At 37.8% G+C, this 25118-nt stretch overlaps 1 protein-coding gene across 3 annotated transcripts in view; it reads left to right on the top strand.

Annotated features, from left to right (window-relative positions):
• The window catches only part of slc4a4a (solute carrier family 4 member 4a), a 58190-nt gene extending 33896 nt beyond the window's left edge, over nt 1-24294 (top strand). For all 3 annotated transcript variants that reach the window (XM_026931460.3, XM_026931461.3, XM_026931462.3), the window contains 20 exons: nt 1546-1622; nt 5318-5475; nt 5782-5869; nt 5968-6122; nt 7381-7494; nt 8236-8410; nt 8988-9121; nt 9788-10059; nt 12704-12774; nt 13459-13644; nt 14112-14225; nt 15230-15391; nt 16203-16381; nt 16879-16951; nt 17980-18048; nt 18165-18338; nt 20318-20482; nt 21768-21861; nt 22492-22565; nt 22998-24294. In XM_026931460.3, the coding sequence (XP_026787261.1) occupies nt 1546-1622; nt 5318-5475; nt 5782-5869; nt 5968-6122; nt 7381-7494; nt 8236-8410; nt 8988-9121; nt 9788-10059; nt 12704-12774; nt 13459-13644; nt 14112-14225; nt 15230-15391; nt 16203-16381; nt 16879-16951; nt 17980-18048; nt 18165-18338; nt 20318-20482; nt 21768-21861; nt 22492-22529 (2498 nt within the window). In that variant the 3' untranslated portion in view covers nt 22530-22565; nt 22998-24294. The remainder of the gene's footprint in view (nt 1-1545; nt 1623-5317; nt 5476-5781; nt 5870-5967; nt 6123-7380; nt 7495-8235; nt 8411-8987; nt 9122-9787; nt 10060-12703; nt 12775-13458; nt 13645-14111; nt 14226-15229; nt 15392-16202; nt 16382-16878; nt 16952-17979; nt 18049-18164; nt 18339-20317; nt 20483-21767; nt 21862-22491; nt 22566-22997) is intronic.
• Nucleotides 24295-25118: the final 824 nt, after the last annotated feature.

Below are 25118 nucleotides of genomic sequence, written 5' to 3'. Positions count from 1 at the left end.
TGTTGTTTTCTTCCCCTTTAATCTTTTACTTGCTTGTATATTGGAGACTAAAAACATTTTTTGTGCAATGTGTAATATTGCCCCAAACACTTTTTGAACCTTTAAAAGAGTAAGTATTGAAAGCTCAAATGATGATTAACCCAGTAAACAAGTTACTCAGGCATCTCACAAAATGCATCTCCACTTTGTCACATTCTTTCACCAAAACTTACGCTTAACACCACTGCTTCGGCTTTCCTCAATGCCTTTCTTCACTTTGCTTCAATTCTTTTTCCCTGTTCCCTGCTGCTAAAAGCTCGTAGTTCATTTGAGAGCTCAGTGCCTTGTCTAACAGCTCATGCCTCCGAGGAAGATCTGAGAGCATCGGGAAGTCTGAACACAGGATGGCTTAGTAAGTCTAGTGACTGCTCTAGGATCCTCCATTAGACTACATGTCATGTAGAGTCTTTACCTTTGCATGCTTGCTTTATTACACTGTGGAGTGGTGTGAGTGTTTAATAACTCATCTGTTTGTCTACTAAAGTTTGGCCATCCTGATTTGCGTTTGTGCCATTTGCATCCAGCCACTCAACCCCATTGTTCTTGTGGCGTTAAAGTTTCCTGCCAAGTTGTCATAAAATGAGGCTTTGTTGTCTGTTGATATCATAATTATCTCCTCCAATAGTCTGTTGTATAACAGGAGGTTATATTGCAGTTTGGTCTTTGATCTTCAGCCCAGTCATTCAGTAAAAGAATTTTCCATCGCCCATCTTATTATGAACATAGATTTCGATCAGTGTTTATCAGTAGTACTGGATTGGGAAATTAAAGTACAAAGATCTGCCCTTGTATCGAATGTTTTTTTTCCTGCTATTTTTTTTTTTAAATGATCTGTCAGGCCAGGTTTTGTATAGTCTGCATCAAACTGACACTCATGCCATTGTTGTGTTTTTTATTTATATATTTTTTATTATTAGTCATTGTTAACTGTGTAAATATTCCCACCATGGTGTCAGGATTACTGTGTGTGTTTTTTTTTTTTTGCTGATTCTTTTGTTCCCTCAGTATAGCAGACTAGTCTTGGGTTCATATAGCTTAATGGTTAATCTGCAGTACAGTCCATCTCACCAGTAAGTATTCCCAATATTCAAAACATTAACTTAAATCTTAAAATAACCTGAAGTCCAATGTATGGTGAGAAGTTTCCTGTTTTGAGAAAATAGTGTGGAGCAGTGTGTCCTTACTAAGTAAAGTTATGCTTTTTAAGTTGCACATCTGTATTTAGCTTTAAAGGAGGCTGTTTGGCCCTTTGGAGTTGCATGGTCCAGCTTATGAGGTGTTCTCTATTTCATTTCATTTGGATGTCCATGACAGACATGGCATGCCTTCGCTCTCCAGCTTGGGATTTGCTTTCTGGTCTTCTCTTCAGCTATGCATGCAGAGTGGAAGGGGTCACTGTCTCTGTTTGTGCTGAACTCTCTTTCTCATTGATTTGCTGCCAATTCTCATTGATTTGCGAGCTGAGATTACTGAGCTAACCATATCAGGGCTGATCATTTTTCTCAGGTAGTCCCGCCACTGCACATCGAAACCTGAAGTCAAGCAGCATGAATGATATCTCTGATAAACCAGAAAAGGATCAGGTATGTCTATTTCCAAATATTCTCCTTCCCACATGTTTTCATGATTAAATTAATATTTAAAATTGCTTTTATGATGAATGATGTTCATGGGCAAGTAGGCTGTGGAACGGCTTTATACAACACTTTAAGCCACCTTGATAGTAATTGGTGAGTCCAAAGTACATCTTCTCATTGCAGTCTGGACTTGATCTATCCCATTTGTCCATCTTTCTCCACTTTAAACTGCCAAACAAAAGTTTTTGAACACCTAATCTAACAAGGTACAAAATCCAAACAACTTAGTTCCTGTTATCACTTACGTTATAGCAGCTATAAACCGTCGTTCTCTCTCATGTTGTCTAGAAACCGTAAAGCCATCCTCCATCCTGAAGGATTTCTCCTATCTTAAAGTTAAACTGCTTTACCTCTGACTGTTACAAAGCACTGATACAGTACTCCTTCCAAAACTGCTAAATAAACCTCACAGAAAGCTCCACATCAACAGTTACATGTTAAATCTGTTTGTGTGAAAGATATATGTGTGTAATTTGTTTCTATAGAAACAATAATGTATTAGAATGAATGTGTGCCTTAATAGAAACCTTGCAGCTGGAACTATTGTCTGAGCTGCTGTTATAGAAAATTAATCAACATTTTCTGACCAATCAGAAGCAAACATTCAACATCACCATTGGATAAAGAGTTAAGAAACTTCAGGTGTTTAAAAACTTTAGACTGACAGTATAATATGTCACTTCCTTTTAACCAGGCATTGTTCATTGGCTCTCTAGTCACTAGGAAAATAGGTCATAGAGAAAGTGATAAACAAAAAACATTGTCCCAGAAGCTAAGAGCAAACTTGCCTGCAATCTTAACAGGAAATACTCGGCTGCTTGCCGGGGGAATATCAGTTTAAGATTCTCTGATGTGGAACAACACACATTAAAAATTTAGCAGTGGTAGAACTGGGGGGAAAAAAGTTCTGAAGAATTTTCCTGTCACCTGACGAGTGTGGGATAGTTTAGTGCTTAGATCAGTGCTGGTTTTAAGTGGTGATTGTTGCCAATTTTATGACAGCTCCATTCGCATAAGCATTCGTAAACTGGCTTAACCTGCATGCTCTGTCTACCAATCAGCAATAGTTATGCTACTGACACAGGAAACCCTTTGAATATATAACAATACAGTGGTAAAATTTGTCTTAAATTTTTCCCAATTTAATGTAACCTACCAGTCAAAAAGTTTTACACAACTCATTTTTAACATGTAGGATAACCTTCAAGCGGGAAAATACATGATAGTTAATTGAACCTAGAAAGGTTTGTGAATTTATTTTTAACTGGACACGGTCTAGATCTAATTTGCAAAGAGGTAGATCTTGATAACTCTGATTAGGAACACAACATTAAGCCTTAATTTATAGTAAGTCCAAATTTGGAACCTTTTGTCTGGCAGAGTATCTTCATCTCAATTATTAGCAGTATTTCAGAGAGTGTTGTTCACAGGTGTACATACAAATAATAGATGGGGGGGGGGGGGGGGGGGGGGTGCATTAAATTTCTTTTTAATCAAAATCCTTTATTAAAAAGAAATTATGATTTTCTGGCTTAGAATTGAGATTTAGTCAGTTCTTTGACACGTTTTGTAAGGAACTATATGTATATTTATGAAAATCTTTACATTTTTATTACCATTAGTGTAGCAGAAAATGGTAGCTAAATTTTCCTAGAGGATATTTGTGCATTTTGAATTACTGAATTACCAAATCACTGGAACATTTGTACTTACTTGTAAAATAATTGCTATTTAGTACAAAACTTTATTCATATAAAGATACTGTGAGTGCAAAACTTTAATCATATAAGGATCCTGAGAATGTTTAAAGGTACCTCTCACCACTGTGCACTATCAATATAAACATCTGGTTAAATAATTAGTCAGAGCAATGTTTCTGTTTTTCTGCTGATAGTGAGTCATAAACCATTTATTGGTGCAAATCCATCTTGACAAAAATTATATTAATGAATGATATTACCATTGGCACCAATGAGTTAGACAGTGAATGCAGCCAGTACTCACTCGCTTATATTCATTTTATTCATTTTGCCACTGTTTATTAGTAACTAATAATTTATTATACGGTGCATAATAATAAATGCTTGTTTAGTCAGACTGTGCATATCTATTCATTTTCACAGCAAACAAGCATTTGGTTACTTTTAAAAATTCACTCACGGCTTAGCTTTTCAACGTTGTTTCTCCCTTTTTCCTTCTGTAGACGCATAGTGCACTTGCGTCACTATGGTCATCGTTTATCAAATAAGGAAGAATAGTGGCTCTCTGTTTTATGTAATAGTTGTCCAAGTGCAACTTAGACAGAGTTGCACTTGGAGTGATGGTGATATGGTGCTTATGCAGTTTTGCTCCCTAAAAACTCTCTAAAATGTGGAAGCTTTCCAAAGCACCCTGATGTCACCATTATAGTGTTGGAAAAGTATTTCCTGCAGATGTGGCTATGGCCTGTGTGAGATCTGCATATTTTTTTTTCTTTGCTGCATACATGCTTTATTTTATGAATTGAATCATATTGTCAGCCTGGTTAGCACTATTTCTAAATAAATATGTATACTATGTACACTTCCATTACAGAGCTATATAAGTCTGTTATCTTGGCACAGTATCTGCAGTTTTAATGCTCTTCAGCTAATTTACTGTCATGGGTTACAACCCCTTAAGTGTTGAACACACTCTATAAGCACAAAGTATGTGCTTTGGCTTTGGGAAATAAAGTCAACAGTAAATCTGACTGTCCTGTATATTATGTTGCCCTACTGTTGCCACACTTCCGCTGCCCCTTGGTACAATAGCAGATAACAACTTTCTTAGAGAGACATAAAGTTGTTCTGTGCATTAGGGTGAAGTTTTTCCACTAAAGTGTTCTCCTGTCAATGAGTAACACAGCAGTAGACATATCAGCTCAATCTGACATTTATGGCAGAGTATTAATGTAGTCTTGCACTAGATTTATATGTCTTAATGTTGCAAGAAAGCCAAATCAAGTTTTATTACAATAGCATTACTAGATTTTTATCCTTAGACAATAATCAACTAAAGGGTTACATTCATATCTTTTGAGGTTCACTGTAAACGTAGAGAAAGTGTTAGAGAAAGGTTTGAAAGGTTACGCCGTTGTAGTGCTAAATTAACAGCTCACAAAAATGTCGAGAGCAGCGATGACCTTGGAGCCAATGATGAAAGATAAGTTGTCTAACAGCACTTTGTGTTACGGGGGTGGACACGGTAGGGGTTGTGGGGTGCTAATTATCTTTAGCCTGTAAATTTTAAGATTTGGCACCAGTTCAAAGGCTTTGTGTCAGCAAAAGAAGTGAGCTTTGAAGTTGTCCTTCAGTATGTCAGCAGTAGTGGGAGCATGACATTGTAAGAATAGCATCATTTCGCTTCATTGTAGACGTTACCAATGGTTTTTGTGGGAAAAAAGAAATGGTATGCAGGACTAAGAGAAGGCACTTACTGAACAGCAGCCTCATTTGGACAAATGGACACTTGTTGCCTTTCCCTGGAACACATCTACCACCATTAATGTCTTGCTTTGGCATGTAGAACAACAGAGCACACTCTTTGTTCAAGACATTGGGAAATCTTGTTTTTCTATATTTGCTGGGTTCATTAAATTGCCACCATGTCTGTCCATTCAGCTGAAGAACAAGTTTATGAAGAAGTTGCCCAGGGATGCTGAAGCCTCCAACGTGCTAGTTGGAGAAGTGGACTTCCTGGATGCACCCTTTGTGGCCTTTGTGAGGCTACAGCAGGCCGTCATGCTGGGAGCACTAACAGAAGTGCCAGTTCCAACCAGGTATGACCTAAACCATACTTCACAAATCTGAGATCACCAAATATTTCATTATCTAAAACCCTTGGCTTCTCATGGAGACAGACCTTGATTAAGCTCAAGTGTGAGGTCATGAAGAATTTGATTGGCTGCGTAATGATTAGAGTTAATAAAACTTTGCAGGTCACCATGAGCATAGTGGGCCTCCATGTTCTAAGCAAATACTTATTTATTTATTTATGAAAGTGTCAAATAGTTTCACTTCAACAACCATTTCAAATTATTCTGAGATGTACAGTATATTATAGTAAGGTGAATTTTTCCATGCAGGTTCCTTTTTATTCTTCTCGGCCCCAAAGGCAAAGCCAAGTCGTATCATGAAATTGGTCGAGCCATTGCCACGCTTATGTCTGATGAGGTATGAGAAATAAGAAATGTTCAGCTTATACCCTGTATTTATTTTGCTTCATTTTGATATGAAGCCTTTAGATACTGACCAACATGTTCACTGTGAAGGTCTTCCATGATATTGCGTACAAAGCCAAGGACAGACAAGATCTGCTTGCTGGCATCGACGAGTTCTTGGATGAGGTCATCGTCCTCCCTCCTGGCGAATGGGACCCTGCCATCAGGATAGAACCTCCAAAGTCCCTCCCATCTTCAGACAAAAGGTTTTAAGATTGGCATGTCATCTGCAATTTTTACACATTATGTTTTAATTAGATTTCTTGCTCCTTTTTCATAATCAGCAAAAAAGAGTAGGAGTAAAACTGTGATAAGTTTGTAGGCTTTGCTTTTAAGCTGCATGTGTTTATCACTAAAGAGGCTGATAATTCATATCCTAGTTGCTGTGGAGATAGTGACTTTCATACAGAGCAGCCAGAAGCATTCGGTCAAAGGGGAAGAGGAGCATGACAGCAGTTAACTAAATGCCACATTTGTGCAGGACAGGTGACTGCAAGCTGATGCCTTGACCTGCTAGTAATTTATTTTAAAGGATTTCAGGTAGCTTAGAGCTTATTAATAGAAGACGCTATAAACATGAACATTAGTTGTAGCATTGTTCAGTGGGCTGTTTATGTTTGGAAGTGTGCTGATTTGCAAGAATATGACATATACATAGTTTCTCATCAAATCACCTTCACCCAACACATTCATACCATGGAAACTAATATGGCCTGTGGAAATTAGTATAAAATTATTTCGTTCTTTAGTATTTGCCTAGTCTTAGGGCACTTTCACACTTTTTGCCGAGTTCAATCACAGCAAAATTCATTAATTTGTTGCTCAGAAATTAGGAGAATGAAAAAGGTTTTTTTTAAAAAAAAAACCTTTGCTAAAAGCATCTAAAAAGAACAAAAATTGAACACAGAACCAGCACTAAATAAATAATTTTATTAAAAAAAAATTAGATTATATAAATTACTCCTTTAAAATGTGTTCTGTATTGCATTCAGCTGTATTTATTTATGTTTAGTCACTGCTCATTCCAAATATCCAGAACATGTGGCATTTCTTTAGAGCTACGGCTCGGTGCTTTGGCACAGTATGTTTGGTTCACTTCCTCCAGTTGATGGAGATTTGTATCACTTTGTCACTGCTATCAAACCGTTCAGTTGGAATCGGACTGAGAGCACCTCACTCTCAGATGCTCGTGGAAGGGTTATTTTGGTGTTCTCACTTGCCCAAAAGAACTGCACAGAGGAGGTAAACGCACTAGATTTCGATTTAATCTTTGCATATTTTGGTTTAGCATGGTTTGAATCAAAAAGAATTAAAAAAGAATCAAAAGTATCCATTTGGCTCTGGTTAGGACTCAGCAAACAGACTAATAGATGTGAAAGTGGCCTTAAAGCACTGGCTAAGTGGGGACACTTTATACTGACGGTCCTATTCAGCGTCTCCTGTCTGCTTGTGTCTGTTTTCCAGGAAGAACATGTACGCCGGAGGGGACAACGCACAGATGAATGGAGACACGCCTCACGATGGAGGCCACGGTGGTGGAGGACACGCCATCGGTGAAGAGCTGAAAAAGACAGGGCGGTGAGTGATTAAGTGCCTCTAGTTTTTGAAATGTTCCTCTCTTTTCTACTATGTTCCCCTCAGGTCAGCAGTTCTAAAAATAGCAGGTGAAAAGGAAACAACCATTGTAAAGTGCCAGCGTCTTTTGAGGTTAAGAGATCTGAAGAACAGGAAGACTCCAGGCTGATTTCTCATACACATATCAAAAGAGCTGAGTTGAAATGGTTTCACTTGGATAATACTGATGATGTGGCTGATGTTGTAAGATGCTGTCTCCTCCGATGAAAAACAATGTTTTGTGGACAATAAATATTCACTTAATAGTGCCACATTTTTTGTATTTAATATTAGCCTTGAATGACAATCTGTTATTTTTTTAAGAGTATTTAAAGGACAAAAGTATTGAGTTGATATCACATAAAAAGTCTTTAGTTCAGTTTAGTTTAGGTCAGAGTCATACGTTAATGAGACACAACCGCTCTTTCGACATACTCCACTGTATGTAGTTAAGTAGGTATATCTGGGGGTCCTTAAAGTGATGTATGCAATTTTCAGTATTAAGTCCTCACTAATTGCACAACCCAACTCTGAATATGTTCTTGTGTTTATATTTTGTAGATCACTGAGCAATTGGTTACTAGTGTACCACGTCCACTTTCTCTGTGACAACACTATGCATTTTAAGAATTTTGTTAAAACTGCCAACTGCAGCATATAAACCTGTGAATTGAAATCTAACTCTTTTGTATTCTTTTTATTCAGTTTTTGTGGAGGCCTTATACTTGACATTAAAAGGAAAGCCCCGTTCTTTGCCAGTGATTTCTATGATGCACTGAACATCCAGTCGCTGTCTGCCATCCTGTTCATCTATTTGGGAACAGTTACCAATGCAATCACGTTTGGAGGTCTGCTGGGAGATGCCACGGAAAACATGCAGGTAAAACACATTATACTACTTTTAGCATTTTGTACTACTTTTAATGATACTTCGTTATTCCTACAATAAAGACTGTAGTGTCGTCATGGAGTGTAACAGTATAAATTAAAACACTATAATGTAATATGTATTATACAAATTCAAGCCAGATTATGGATTCAGATTATGGGTAATAATTTATTAAACATTCAATTTAACTTCATATACAATATAAACTCGCAATAATTTGCAAAGTGAAACGATCTATTGACTGCTTAACTATAAGAGACCTCCACCAAGGACGTTCACTGCTGATAAACGTAACAATGAAGCTTGCCTTCATCACTCTCTGGACCACACACACTACACACCAGATAACACCACACATAACGCACCGCACATGATGACCCCATGTCAGGACAGAAAGATCTTCATTAGTGTCACTGTTGCCTTTTTTCTAACACTGACTAGCACACACATACCTACATGCAACAGCATTCCTTACTGGGTCAGGGTGAGCTGGTGTGCAAGGGAAATTAGCCTATCCTCTGCTGCATGGCTTTGCATGTGTAACCTTCACCTCACTGGGTCTGTGCAGGGTGTGCTGGAGAGTTTTCTGGGCACAGCTGTGTCTGGAGCTGTTTTCTGCCTCTTAGCTGGGCAGCCCCTCACCATCCTCAGCAGTACAGGGCCAGTACTTGTGTTTGAGAGACTGCTCTTCAACTTCAGCAGGTTTTTATCCTCTATTGTATACACACAGCAGGACAGTTACTCCATATATACACTGTACACTACCAGTCAAAAATTAGGACACACCTGCTCATAGAAGCTTTTTTGTTTTATTAAAATATAATATAGACTATAGTGTCATCATGGACACTACTTAATGTAATATATATTATGCAAATTCAAGCCATATAACATATAACAGAAATGTGGTGCATGTTAAGTCTAAAGCGTAATATTTGCGAAGGTGTTGTTTACCTTAAAGCTAGAAAAACATATATTTATGTCTGTTCATAAAAAAAAAAAACACACACATCTTGTAATGTCCTTGTGATTTTTACAGCTAAATATTGTGAATGTTTCAAATTTTTTGGTTTATTTTATACACTGACATTCAAATGTATACATCTGTATTTTTTTGACCTCTTCATTGTAGAGTGAAATTTAGAGTGGCTTAGTAGGCACAATGTGATGTTAGCTGGTTAAACGTGATTAAAGGTGGTTAAAGGGAATTTTGGAATATATGAACATACATCATGTATTTTACCTTTACTTATGAGCTTGTATTAAACACTGTATTAAATAAGGCGTTGTTATAGTCCCGATGTGTAATTCTTATTTAAGTCACATAAACAATACTGTTTACTGTTCTAAAACAATCTGATGTTGCAGAGATAACGAGTTTAATTACCTGGAGTTCCGGTTGTGGATTGGCCTATGGTCAGCCTTCCTCCTCATGGTGTTGGTGGCCACAGACGCCAGTTTCCTGGTGCAATACTTCACGCGCTTCACAGAAGAGGGCTTTTCCTCGCTGATCAGCTTCATCTTCATCTACGACGCCTTCAAGAAGATGCTGAAGCTGGCCCACCACTATCCCATCAACTCTGACTACAAAGTCGACCATGTCACGCAGTATGAATGCATGTGCATGGCACCCACTATAGGTAGGGAATACTACTTCTAGATCCCACATTAATGAAAATCTGGGGTTAGATATTTAGGCCATGTCATGTCACATCAGGTCACGTCAATATGACTTGACATTTTGGAGCATGTAACGTTATCATTTTATGTCATTTATGTTGTCTTGTCATGTCACGCCATGCCACCATATTACGGCGTCGTCATGCTGCGATGCTGCGGTGTCGTCATGTTATGTCATGTCACATTGTCATGTCCTGTGGTGATGAAAACATTACTTATGACGACATGAATTCATATATTACTTATTCATATAACAGCGACAGCGATACAAACAAGATAGACAAAAATCAAATGCTAGTTTGCGCTAGCTTGTACAAGTGCCAGAGTGATCTAAGTGGAGGGAAAGTTAACATTTTACCGTATGTAATGTATGAAGAGAAAACAATTGAAGCACAGGGGCATTCTGAGTGGAAGACATTATGAAGAAGAAATCTGCAGAATCTGGTGGCTGCCAGGTTCAGCAGAGGGAAGCTCTTAAGGCCCACTTATGGGTGTGATGGTCAGGTGTCCACGTACTTTTACCCATATATTGTATGTGGTAGGATCAATTCACTAGGTATGATGAGAACTAGATCAGAGTGTAGCTCCCAATCCCAAATTCAGCATGAAAGGAAATGACAATCTAGCGATTCACAGTGGCAAAGGCTGCAGACAAATCAAGGAATGTGAAGAAAGAAGATATGGAGTTCTGTGTAAATGACTTTAAGGAAAGCTGCTTCCGTAGAATGCATGGCCTTGTAATCAGACTGATGGGCATTCAGGAGGCCAGTTAGTTGAAAGTATGAAGTGTCTGAGGGCTGCATGTTCCAGGGTCTTGGATAGAAATGGAAGGAAGGAAACAGCTCTATAGGTAGCAACATTCGGCAAGTTGAGCATGGGTTTCTTAAGCAGATGTGTGAGTTGAAGATGGAAGGAACCAGACGAGACTGTTATAGATCATAACAGTCATGTTTGCTGGAGATTCATGACAAAATGAATAATCCATGTATGAATTGTGGAGTTAAAACCTCAATTAGTAGGTTAATAGGCTCCAGTGAGTGTTTGAAAAGATTTTTCTGTCTTTGTAATTGTGATCTGACTTTCTACATTCAGTTTACACCAGAGGCAAGAAGTGATGGGGCTGAGAAACAGCTGAAATGTCTGTTCCATTTTTGTCTGCACTTATGCACTGATGCATATTACAGTAATTACAGTAATAGCTCCTGGAAGCAAATCTGATTTAGCATAAACTGGCCTTTTTGTTACCCTTGGCCACAAGTGGCCTATTACTGTATACTCTAGATATCCAAACTACAGGATATATAGTATATGTCAAATATACTTTTGTTATATAAGATTGCACTATGCATTTGTGATTATGCTTTTAGAGAAATAAGAGTGATAGGATTGTGTAAATCATTTGCAGTGTGATTATTGCAAATGGCTCAGTGACTTTCAGATTAATTTCAATAATTTGAGCTTTTCTGTTATCCATATGGTGTGTGAATGATTAATTCCAGCATTAATGTTTAATCAACTCTTTTGGATCCCTATTGCAAAGTGTGATAACTTCAAAAGCTAATTTCTTATCAAGAAATAGGAATCCCCAAAGTAGCACCAGTTACTACATGCTGCACTTTTTGGATGACTGATGATTAGTAACAGAGTTTTCTGGGGAAAACCTTGAAATCTGAAAATATATTTTAAAACACAGAGGGGCACTACATAGCATGACTAGCCATTTTAAGGTAGTGTAGAAAGCTTTTATCCATCTATTGTACAGTTGATATATTAAAACTTGAATGTATTCACTGTACCAGAGTACATCAGCATGACGTCCCTATTCACTGTACTGTGAACAGTCATCCCTGCTTCATATACAACAGCTGATGCATGTGTTTGTTGTGATAGGCAGGCCATGCAGATCGGAGGTGGCAGGGTTAATCTCTCTCCCGCATGGGTGGGTCGCCAGGAGGTTAGCATACTCATCCGCCACCTACTACCTTCCTCCAAGGGGTTCTATCCGCCCTCCCCCTAAGCACACTGCAAGTGCACTGGGAGAAACAACAACTCGGTGGAAATTAGCTGAGGCTACTAATAAAAGATTAACATTGGGGGAGGGGTGGCAAGCATTTCCCAGGGTGCACCATACAATGGCGCAGATGTGCTGTGTTGCTCATCACCAGCTGAAGAAAGTGACGGTTGATATATTACAATTAAATTGGCACTCATTGCATGTGTGGTATGCCTTGCTAAATATTAAAACCAACTGGTGAACTGTAATGTGTGATGGGTAAATATTGGCCTGCGTTAATTTGACTAAAATAAATGGTCTCAATTATTCCAATGCCATGTTCATGTCTAAACACCTAAAGAAAAATTTTACTGGAACTCCTGAGATTGATAAAAATACTCAAAAAACACATAATTTAACTTTGTGATCTGTATGTTGCAGATTTTTGCAATACAAGTAACACTAAAGCCAATAGTGACTAACAAACAGTATATTTTGCAGCCTGACAATACCAAAAAATGTCATCCATTTAAAATCCTCTAGTTTGGTATTGCATGTTCTTATGTAAGGTTCAGTGATTTATCTGTATTTTTTTGTTTTATTTCTTTCAGTAAACAGCTCAGACGTGTTCGCAGTTTCACTAGAAGAGACCTCTATGTGGTTCTACAACTACACGGATCTAGTAAGTTGCCAAATTTCAAAATATCATTGCATGGAGTTGTACATGTTGGACACATTATACATGTTTCCTATGCATGGAGTATTCCTAAGGAACTAACAGATTGCCGGCTTCCTTTTGATAGTTTGAACAATCTATACTTCTTTGAGGAAGCCTAATCCACAACCACAACCTTTTTATCTGACTGAAATCACACACCACTTTTTCAATATTGCCCCAGATTCAATTGAAATTTGATTCATCATCCTCCCCCCCTTAGCCATAATTAACTAACACAGTCACATTATGTCTTAGTAATAATGCTGAAAATGGTCACAATGGGTTCTTTGAGCCTGTGCACTCAGTCAGAGGTCACTGAAACATAATGACCAAACTCAGTCCCTTCAATCATTTTGAAATCTCATTGTTGAAATCATTCATTGTTGACTGGGGGTTAAAATGGGTTCCTATGGGTATGAAATCAGAATGCCTTTAGTATTAGAATTAAGTGATATTACCACATGGTTTAAAGATGATATAAATGGTTTAAAGCCAGATCAAAGCACACAGTAAGTAACAGCCTTCCATTTAAAGCTAATTGGAACTGATGCCATAAACTCCAACACAGAATAAAGGAGTTTGCTACTGTGGATTTTTGTAGTCTAAGAAAACCACACGTAACTAAAGCATCTCTTTTCTTTCTAAAAGCCCTTAAATGCTACCTGGTCCTCTCTGACAAAGAAGGAATGCCTGAAGTATGGTGGAGAGTTGGTGGGAAAAGCCTGCGACTATGTGCCCGACATCACCCTCATGTCCTTCATCCTGTTTTTTGGCACCTACACCTGCTCTATGTGTCTGAAAAAGTTCAAGTTCAGTCCCTTTTTCCCTACCATGGTAAGCAACTCTCTTTCTCTTTCCTTCCTCAACCTGTGGAACAACCCTGATGCTCTGTTTCCAATTTAACAATGAATGCATTGGTGACCCAGCATATTTCTTGTGGCTTTATAGGAATACAATTGTACCCTATAAGCAATACTTATGAAAACAGACATATAGCATGCCTAAGGATCTTCCTAATGGTAGATGACTACAAATACTGTAGGCTAATAGAGGTGACTCAAATGATCTTTTTGTTATATATTAAAAACCAAGTCTTTTAACACTTCTGTTTCATGTTATTACTCTCAGTGTAAAATGATCTGAATATATATTTAGCATGAACATGTTTTTTTATGGTTCTGATGCACTTTAGATAAAATGAGGCAACAAGTTGGAAATAAATTTTAGGAACAAGTTGAATCATTATAGCTTGAGCAAGGGTTAGCTAGATTGCTGAAGATGTTTTCATTTTTTTTTCCCAGGTGAGGAAACTCATCAGTGACTTCGCCATCATCTTGGCCATCCTGATTTTCTGCTGTGTTGATGCTTTTGTAGGAGTCGACACACCAAAGCTAATTGTGCCAACCGAATTTAAGGTGAGTCTTTTCCTCAGTTATACACCACCTACAATGAATTCCAACATTTCTACACCCTTCTACCACCCAACACCCATTGAAACTGATGGGATGTTATAGGAAAATCAAGGTGGGGGTGTTGTAATGTGGACTAAAATTTAAAGAAACAGCTTTACCTCTGAAGTATTTAAAAGTCCCTTTGTCACTTGCTACTATAGAAATGTATTACAACACATTAATATAAACCTGTGATTTACCTTACTGCTGGCAGTACTGTCAGAGCTGCTGTTGTAGAAAATTAATCGACACCTTCTGACCAATCAGAATTGAGCACTGAATGGCAATGGATGTAGAGATGGTCCATATGGACAGAATCTTACATCACGTTTTCTACTATTTTGAACAGTAATTTTTTAAATCTAAAAATAACTGCAGAAAGACTTTTTTACACAGAGGTAATTTGAAATCATATAAATGGCAAGGAAACAAACCAGGAAATAATTTTACATTGAAAAAAAATTATAGTGATTAGGGAGGTGCTATGCTATAAACCAGTCCAATGGCAGGGCAAAAATAGCTAATGTTTTTAATATTCTGTTATTAAATACCCAGTTATTGTTATATATTCCTAGTCAGCTGTCTTCGTCTTCATTTTGTTTATCTCATGGATTTTAGAGCTGTGGTGTGGTAGCAGCACATGATGCCTAATTAATGCTGAAGAGATCTTCTCTTACAAGATTTAATACTGGGGTGGATGGGCTGTTATTCACTGATTCAAGTGAAAATAAATAAAAACAGTGAGAATACACAAAGCAGTGAGAATTTGTGCCCTCTGCAACCCTACACCTGGATGTGCAGCAGTTTTAAAGAAAAAACATCGGTTACCTATGTAGTTGGGTCTGGTAGTGGTAATCTCTACCAGGTGATAAATTTATACAGCTGGATGGAATGAAAAAAATATCCTTGATTTTATTATTAGACATGATTTCCTCTCTGATCTTCCCAACCTCTTTCTCGTTCCTCAGCCAACAAGCCCACATCGCGGCTGGTTTGTGCCACCGTTTGGAGGCAACCCTTGGTGGGTTTACCTGGCATCGGCCCTTCCTGCCCTGCTGGTCACCATTCTGCTATTCATGGACCAACAGATCACAGCCGTCATCGTCAACCGGAAGGAGCATAAGCTGAAGGTAGGGCATGCTGAGAGATGGATTAGCATGCTCACTTTGAGCACCCCAGGAACCCAGGAAAGATCTCCAGCATAGCTAGGAGTGCACTCTGTGCCAGTTCTGCTGTGTTTATCTCCTGTGAACATAGTGGAGCTTTTATTTGGCTTTGGTTTTATTTTTAGTAAGTGAATAAAGACTTTGTAAAAAAAAAAAATAGCTTCCTTTGAGCAAAGCAGGTGAGTCAGAGCTGGTTGAGAGCATGGAAAATTGGGGCATTTATTTGTTGCTTTTCAATTTAGAACAAAGTAATGTGTTTCCATTGTACATTACATCTGTTTATGACATGACATCTAAAAATCATAAAGTTATTTTCCTCCATTTACAGCAGGTCTATGTTTTAAACCATCTTCTTTGTTGCTCTCAGTGAGAATAGATGTTAAGAAGCCCAACAAGGAAGTGATTATGAAGTGGCTAAAAACAATCCATCCATTTACCTTTAGGCAGTGTAACATGATACTTGCCTTGTGACTATGCTCTCTGTGCAATACCAAAGCTAAGGAAGTGGTTTTATTGCTTTTTTTAAGAGTGTGGAGGATGTGAATCAGATTACATGAGTGCAGTTTTGAGTGTGGACTACCACAAAGGCCTTGAAGTAAATTTTGTTGTAATGAAGCCTGTTATTGCACCAGTATCTCTTTTCACAAATGTCCTCACAAGCTGTTGACTGAAAGTCTTTAAGTCTCTTTGTGTATGATTTTGCAGGGCATTCAGAAGCAGTAGGCCTCACAATATGGCTCTTTGTAACCTAGTTTCCATGGTTTCTCTACTGTAGAAAGGTGCAGGCTACCATTTGGACCTGTTCTGGGTGAGTGTATTGATCGCGCTGTGCTCCTTCATGGGTCTGCCTTGGTACGTGGCTGCTACCGTCATCTCCATCGCCCACATAGACAGTCTGAAGATGGAGACGGAGACCTCGGCACCGGGGGAGCAACCCAAATTTTTGGGGGTCAGGTAAGTTTCAACGACTTAATCTTCTCATGGCACATTCATGTGAGTTAAACTGTGGTAACTCTATTTCAGATTGCATTGTGGTGATGTTGATGCTTATATTGTGGTTGAAAATTCAGTTTAAATTGAATACAGGATGTACTGTACAATCAGTGTCTGCTGTCTGTGGGCTGTGGTTGTTTACCATCAGTTTAATGTTAAAGTACATGTAGAGATAACAACAGGGTGATTTTGTTTGCGGCTCCACTCTGGAGTTAAGCTCAGTGGGACACTTGTTTTGAGAGACATGCTTATTTGGTTAAACTTCAGGGAGGCTGTATTGATGCAGCTGTAAGCTGCACAAACAAATAGGTTTATAGAAAATACAACCTAAGAAGCTAATGTATCAGAAATACTCTATCAAAAAGTTACTTATTTACTTTTGATTTTGTTAGAATAGCAATGAAGTGTGTTTTTATGTTAGCAAGAGCACTAAGTTGGATTGTATGATTCTTTTGCAGGGAGCAGAGGGTAACTGGTGTTACCGTGTTTCTTCTAACTGGACTCTCTGTCTTCATGTCTCCCATTCTTAAGGTAATCTAGCTTTTCTTACAGGAGCTGTAAACAAATTTGTAAACATTGTACATGATGAGGAATTAGAATGCAGATAGTGATGCTTTAAATTATTGTTGTTTGGGTTCAGAACATGGGATTTGAAATGGTTTAGGTGCAGAATGGCTTAAATTTGAGGAATTTGGGTGAATCATATATAGCTTTTTTTAAATCCATATTGTAGTCCCTCTGAATCAGAGGCTCAAAACTGGATAGTTCTCATTTCTTGGCCAGTTGTATGTGGTTCCAGCTCTATGCCATGCATAAGGGAACTAGCAAAGTGTCTATTGTTGCAATTGTTTTATTGCACTACTCTCTTTCAGTAGGATCTAGTTTTGCTTGAACTGATTCCCCAAATATCAAGTAAATCACCAATTTTCGTATCCTTCCAACAAATATAGTCTCTGCTGTCTGCATTGTCCTTTGGCCATGCTGTCAACACCGGATGATGACAATGACAGTAATATACACATGCACATTTGGAAAAAGCCACATGAATTCTGATCTGAGGACCACATACGAAAGTGTCCACATAGTCTTGAACAAATCAGATATGTGTCACATTAAGACAGAAATTTTAAGGCAGATTGGTGTCACTTGATAAATTAAAGAAACCGTGAGGCATCAGATTACTGGAATGTTTCTGGTTTAAGTCTGTTACCTGGTCTCAACTCAGTTGAGATGTATGTGACTTACTGAAGATAATACTGAACATCTAAGGCTCCTAAAACAAGCAGGAACTTGGTGTCTGGGGAAGGGTTATGATTTTTTTGGTTCACTCAGTATGCAGTTTCATTTGTTCATTTGGCTGCAGTGACTTATAATTGAGACAGGATACAATTGAAGATTAGGGATCATGCTCAAGGACCCAACAATGGCAACTTTGCAGTGCTAGGATCTGAACTCACAACCTTCCAATCAGCAGCCCAAGGCTGTAACCACTATATCATCACGTCCTCTTAAAGTGTGGGTGTGAATAGTAAAAAAAATTACTGTGTCCCTCTCTGCAGTTCATCCCCATGCCTGTCCTCTATGGAGTCTTCCTCTATATGGGTGTGGCCTCACTCAATGGAGTACAGGTGAGTCAGTCATGCATCCGTCTATCTTTCTGGGATTTCCACCATCCATGTCTTAACTTTTCTAATTTCTGTCATGACAAAGTTTCCCTTAATGCTTTATTTTGTTGCTCATTCAGTTCATGGACCGCCTGAAGCTGCTTCTGATGCCTGCCAAGCACCAGCCAGACCTGATCTATCTGCGGCATGTGCCACTGCGCAAAGTTCACCTCTTCACCTTCGTCCAGCTGCTGTGTCTGGCTCTGCTTTGGATCCTTAAGTCCACCGTGGCTGCCATCATCTTCCCTGTCATGGTGAGTTCATGGTTCACAGTTTCCACTGCATGGTTCAGAATGGAACTAAACTTTAGAAGTGATTTTCCATGCAATTTATGCCAAGTAGTATATTATAAAAAAAGTAGTATTATAAAAGAATTTAGAGAAGGAACCACTTCCAGCAATAGTGTAGACTGAGGCTCATCTGTGTTTTGGAAATGTGACTCTTAGTTTATTAGTTTATTTTCATAAAATTCTTCCAAAAAGTTATAATTTGCAACAGATAGATTTGCAAGAGCTAATCTGTATGCAGGCTTACAGGCTTAATGTCAGTTATGCTCTGTTATAACTCCTTCCATCTCTATTCTTAAAGATGACTGAAAGAAATATTAGTAGTAGTAAAGCAATGTAACTTGTGAATTATGTCAAAAATTTGCACTGACTTCCTACGTCACTGAAGATTGTATCACTAGACTCTTTGCAGTTGGCCTAGCAGTACCTGGTCAGTGTGGAAGATATTGCGCAGTTGTTGCCAGCAGGATAAACAAGATTAGCTAGATGTGTACTGGGTGTGGAACCTGATTCTCTGGTGGAAACTGCACCTAAAAATACCACTAAGCACAGTCAGGTCCTTAAGAAAAAATATCAAAACTCTGAAACAATTTGTTAGAAATTGGATATATGAGCATACTATCTAATTACCAAGCAGGGGATGGTGAAGAAGACCCCAAAGATCTCAGCTACAGAATAGGACAATTTAGTTGATTCTTTGTCAAGTTTCAAAATCACAATTAGACACTATCTACATAACAATAACCTGTTAGGAAGGGTTGTACTAAGGAAGCCCATACCACAAAATGTAGCTCTTGAACAGACATCAATGGAGCTGCAATTAAATTGAGACAAGAATTAAAAACATGTTTGGCAAGAAAAGGGGACTGCCTACAAGGAAACGCACCTGATGCTGACTGTAAAATATGGTTGTGGATTATTGACACTTTAGAGCTGTTTTGCAGCTAGTGGTTCAGGGGCATCATGAATTCTGCTAAGTACCAGGACATTATAGCCCAAAACCTTGTTGCCTCTGCCAGGACGTGAAGATCTGGCCTTAGACGGCTCTTTTAACATGATAATAACCACATCCGCATATAATGCTGCATTCGTGGTGCCTTGTAAGCGATAATTTGCAAGTTGTAATAACATCATTTCCCACCTCGAGATGTTTAATGTGAGAAGTGGAAAAAAAAACCATGGACACCTCCACAAAAGTGTGTATTTTGTTTGCTCTGTGAGAGAATGTAAAACGCTACTTTAATACAAGCTCATAAATATATATATAATATAAGCTTCTTTACTTGCACTTATTTAGTGGTAACTAATGTTGCTGACCTCCTTTACAAAACAGCGATTACTATTGTCAATGTTATATATTTAACCAAGCATGCATTTTAATTGATCTAAAGCCAATACTGCTATACTCTAAATAAAGGTAGAGAAGCAGGACTTTACTATGTGCACAGAGGGAGTGGCCATGTTGATTTGACATCACTCTGTAAATGGGGAAGGAACTGGTAGTTGAGAAGACTAGTGTTTTTTACCAGTTATAGGTGGGGGATTACAAGTTGCAAGTTTGCCTCAAATGTAGCATAATAATAACATCCAGATGGCCATCCAGTGGCCATCTTAGTGTCTATCTTGAAAACCTGTGGTGTGAATTGAAGAGGGAAGTCCATGTGCACAAACCTAAGCATACCAAGGAGCTTAAAATGTTCTGCATGGTGGAGTGGACTAAGATGCCACATCTACAAGTGTCTCCAAATTTGATAAAAGTTACAGAAAGAGACTCAGTGCAGTTATACTTTGCTAGTGTTTAGCAAAATAACGCACCATTTGAAATAATGTACTGCAAAAAATAGAAAATAATACACTATTTCAATGTTTTAAACCATTAATTCTAGAGTTGACTGTATGGACTGAAAGCAATGATGCGTGTCTGTTTGTGCACTGTGATTGGCCAGATCCTAGCTTTGGTGGCTGTGAGGAAGGCTATGGACTACGTCTTCTCTCAGCATGACCTCAGCTTCCTTGATGATGTTATACCGGAGAAGGACAAAAAGAAGAAGGAAGATGAGAAGAAAAAGAAGAAGAAGACAAGAGAAAGCATAGACAGTGACGCAGATGAGGTAATATTATTATTATTATTTTTGTGTATTGTTACATAGTGTACATCGAAGGCATTAACATGTGTAGGTTGTGTTATCATTCACTGTTTAAATAGAATAGGCAGTTCAGTTTTCAGGTGTTCTCCTTATCCTATATATAGGAACAGTGTATCATAGAGGCATTCTCTATGGCTCGTCAGTAGATTTATCTCTCACCTGATTCAGTGACTTTCATCACAGCTTTGAAGAGAAGCACCAGAAATGATTTTTAGCACAACTCTCTCTCTCTCTGTGTGGATTACCCAGTCCCTCAGATGAATAGCGATTATCTGCAATATGTTTCTTCATACTTTGAAGTGTATATGCATTGTATGCTATTCATACTACTTTAAAATTGACCCTTAAACACCCAAACTTACGTTCCTCAGTCTTGTAACTACATATCTTTTGGTTTTAATTTCACTGTAGTTACTGAATAGTATTTTAAGATGAATAACCGAATAATAAGATGTAAGTTAAAGGGGTTAAAATGGATCATTGAGGGTTAAGTTAACTAGTTGGTAATGCCTGATTTGTTCAGCACCAGATGATATTGCTCCTTATACCACAGTGCTGTTAAATTCTCAAATCCAAATGGTCAGAAGCTGTTGATTAATTTTCCATAACAGTATCTCTGACAGAAGTGCCAGCTGCAAGCTAAATCACAGGTTTATATTAATGCTCTCATTCTAATATGTTATTGTTTCTATAGTAACAACTCATTCAGAGGGACTTGAATGGCGGATGGTCCAGAGAATCTAACCCTAAAAATAAAGGGATTAAAAACGTGAAATTATTTATCAAAGAAAAAATTCTAATCATTGATATGGTAAAGGAGATGTAAGGAGATGTTCTGAGTGTCTGGAAAGTCCATAAGACGGAAGCCTTTGCGTTTTGCAGTTTCTCAGTAACAAGCTGCATTTTTTTCTTGAAATGACTATTTATAAGCTGCTAGAACATAAGTAATAACAGGAAGTAACTTGTTTTTTGGACATTCCACAACATTAAATGTAATGTGGTATAATTGGATAAAGAGTATGTGTCAATCTGTAATAAATTAAAACAATGTGATAATAAGTAAAATTGCTGTGATATAAAAGGAACAAAACACTTTGGGACATGTTGAAACGTATCACACCACTCCACTGATTATTTTCCCATACCACCATGATCCATCGTGTTTTGTTCCTTACTTCCCGTGTTTTAAAGGCATCCCTGGTATGTTCCCTACTCTAAGTACTCAGTGAAACCGTTTCCCTTCCTGCAGTCTGATTACCCATTCGGTGAGAACGTGCCCAGCATTAAAATCCCCATGGATATGATGGAGCAGGAGCCTTTTTTAGGGGATAAGGCCTCTGAGAGTGAGTAGAAGCACAGCTTCTCAGCTAGTCTACAGCCTCGTTAACATTCACATGTTCCTGTGTCTTCTTGTGATTTCAGTGCATGCTGTTACTAACATCTTGTCTCTTATCTTCAATAATCATCATAATCTTCTCACCATGAGCTAAATCTCAGATTTGCTTTGTTTTGATCCCCCTTCTCTCTTGAATTACTGATGTGCTGTTTCAGTCGCATGCCTTTTCTTTTGAAAATTGAAACATTTCTCACGTATTGGTTGTGTGGCAATATGAGTAGGTCTGATTTTGCTGTACACTTTAGAGACTGAATGATCAGTGGTTTTTTTTTGTTTGTTTTTTGGATGGTGGTGGAACACTTTCAAGAGATGGTGAAAAATTTAGCAGAATTTTGCTTGTGTTTGCATATACATATAAATGGCTCCAAGGTGATATGCATGTATGAGCTACTGGCAAGGTTTTATATTTGATATTTGTTGCTTATGTGCAACTTTGTGCATGCTTGAGATCAGTGTTACTTCGTTTCCATTGTGTCTAATCTGCTGAAGTAATACGTACATCTCTGTGTCATGTTCACGCTATGGTGCATGTGTGTGTGAGTTTTTGTAACCCCACCCACTTTTTTTTCTCCTGCAGGAGAAAAGTCATTCCTTGACCGATACACGTCGTGCTAATAGAAGGCGCTACTATGAGGAAAGTCTAATGTCAAGGTGAGTCGGAAGGTGTTTGCGGTCAGACAGGAGTGGAATGTCTGTGTCCATGTGTGGGGGAAGATCTATTTGAATATGGTAAATTTAAATTTGTTGGTGTGGGTCTTGGTGTGTGTGTAGGAGTGGGGGTGTGCTTATCACATGGGTCTAGCGGTAGTGAGTCACGCATGACCAGAGGGCTTCCGGATAGTCTGAGCCAGGCTGAATGACGGAGGTTAGTAGGTGATGAGCAAAGGATTCTGTGTAGGTGTGATGGATACGCCCAGAATAGTCAGCATAGGCCTCAATGTTCAAGGCCACAGTTTATGGCAGTAGATTTTTTTACATAAATAAATAAAAAAAGAGTAATGGGAAGCTATAAAGTGCGTTACTTATTGACTTGAATATCCTAATAAAATCATATTAATTTGTGTATTTAATTTTTTTTTCCAGTCCAGAGAGAATACCACTAAATGTGCCTCAAATTAGAATAGACTACGGTTCAGACAATGAAGACAGTGACTACTTCTGGAGGAGTCTAGGGTCCGAGGCATAATTATAGCTCCTCCCTCTGTCTGCCTATTTAGCCAATAACAAACCTAAACAATGACGAATCTACTTGGATGGAAAGCCGTCTGATCAAGGGAATTTTTTCAAGGCATTTCCGTCCGCCTCCCTGCCTGGATACATTCCACTCCAGAGTACCACATCTGGACTCTCACCTTCATGGATGCCATTTTAAACCTTCATTTTGTTTCACATGATAAAGCTCACTCATTGTTTGCTTACTTCTTAAGAACACTGGCTGACATAATAATTCCTACTACTATGCAATTCATATGCAATTCATTCTTGTGTTGATCAACTGAAAATGCTGTACCTGGTTTATGACCACACATGGAGAGAAAACACTCCTCCATTCTTGGCAGTTAATTTTTTTTTCTTTTCTTTTGTATAAGGAATTACCATTTTCCTGTAGCAGGAAAATTAATATTTTGATTTTTTTTTTATTTTGTAGCTCTACCTCTATAGACGAAAGGAATTGTGTAAGAAAAAAAATACAGAAAAAAAGAATTGAGGTGTTGATTTTTTTATTTACTGATTTTATTTTATGAGTTTTAATGTTAATATCCTGCCTGTTGTACCTTCTGAACACAATGTTGAACAGAATAATTGAAGAGTTACACCGTATTACTGAAATGGAGAATAATACCTACATAATGTTTTACCCTTTAATCATGTTGATTTCTGCTTAGCTGTGTGATTTAATACAGTATTATGATATATTTTTATCCCTTTAAGAGTGATTAAATGACTTAAAGTAAGGGTTATGCAAAGAGATCTAAGCTAATCAATTAATAACCAAATATCGGTCTAAATTTCTTATTTATACATTGCACTATGGTTGTATTACTCTGCAACCACATCTGGTTATTACAGCCATTAACGTCTTCCTGCTTTTCAACCTAGTGACTTTCTAAAGTGACTTAACGAAGAATCACAACAATGCATGAAAGAGTAATTACTAACACTTTCTGTGAAGGTCATATTTATAATGAACTATAAACACATTCATATCATGTTATAATGCATTCATAAGGCATTATACACAATGTTACATTTACAATTTACTGCTAACTTTTATGAATGCATTATGAATTGTTAACCTGATGCACTATAAGAAGAGATGGCATCAAACCACTTTTTTCTATTCTGATACTGATACTGAGTATCAGCCAATATCAATAACCATCTGATATTTTTTCTTTAAAAACTACCAAGCTTTAAAATGATAAGCTTTAAAAAAATACAGAAAAAATACATAGCTAAAAACGTGACTTACACAAAACTGCAGCTTTTTTAATCAGTTAAACTCTTTTACACAATGATGCAGTGATATTGCAAATATAATAAACATAATAAATTAGGAAGTATAAATATAATAAAAATCTGTCCTAATGAAAAAAAATATCATATGTAAACATTTCCATTTGTTTTCCATTTGCCCATAATGTTTAATAAACCCTGCTTATAATGCATTCTGTGAGCAATATATTAATGCATTATAGCTATTACTATAAACAATAATGCCATTTTATAATTCATTATAACAAATGTGTGTTGCTAATGAATGTATTATAACAAGTTATGAATGTATACATAGGTCATTATACATATGACCCTTACAGAAAGTGTTACCTTCACCTTCTGTGAAGCCTGTATTCATAAAGCTTTATGACTGTACTTATAACTATTTGTAATGTGCTGAAAAGCCTTTGGAAGCTTTTTTTTTTTTTAAAGCTGAACATGCCTGCCATATACCATATAATAAATAAATTCCGTTCGTATCCTGACAATGCCACAGCAATCAGTGGCCGGGAGTCCAAGAGATCACAGCAACACTAGCCAATCGTGGACATCTGTGAGCTCATTTATGCGGAAGAAGGTCAATAGCGCTTTCCTCCAAGTGTGTTATGCTGAGCGGGCTGGGAATTGGCCAAGACTAAATTGGGGGGGAAAAATTCCTTGATGATTTATAAACATGTAATAATGCCACTGATAATGACCTTTGTA

Source organism: Pangasianodon hypophthalmus, chromosome 24 (genome assembly GCF_027358585.1).
Source record: "Pangasianodon hypophthalmus isolate fPanHyp1 chromosome 24, fPanHyp1.pri, whole genome shotgun sequence".
NCBI classification, from domain to species: domain Eukaryota; kingdom Metazoa; phylum Chordata; class Actinopteri; order Siluriformes; family Pangasiidae; genus Pangasianodon; species Pangasianodon hypophthalmus.
Note: the sequence above shows the minus strand (reverse complement) of the source record. Positions and strands in the feature narration are given on the sequence as shown.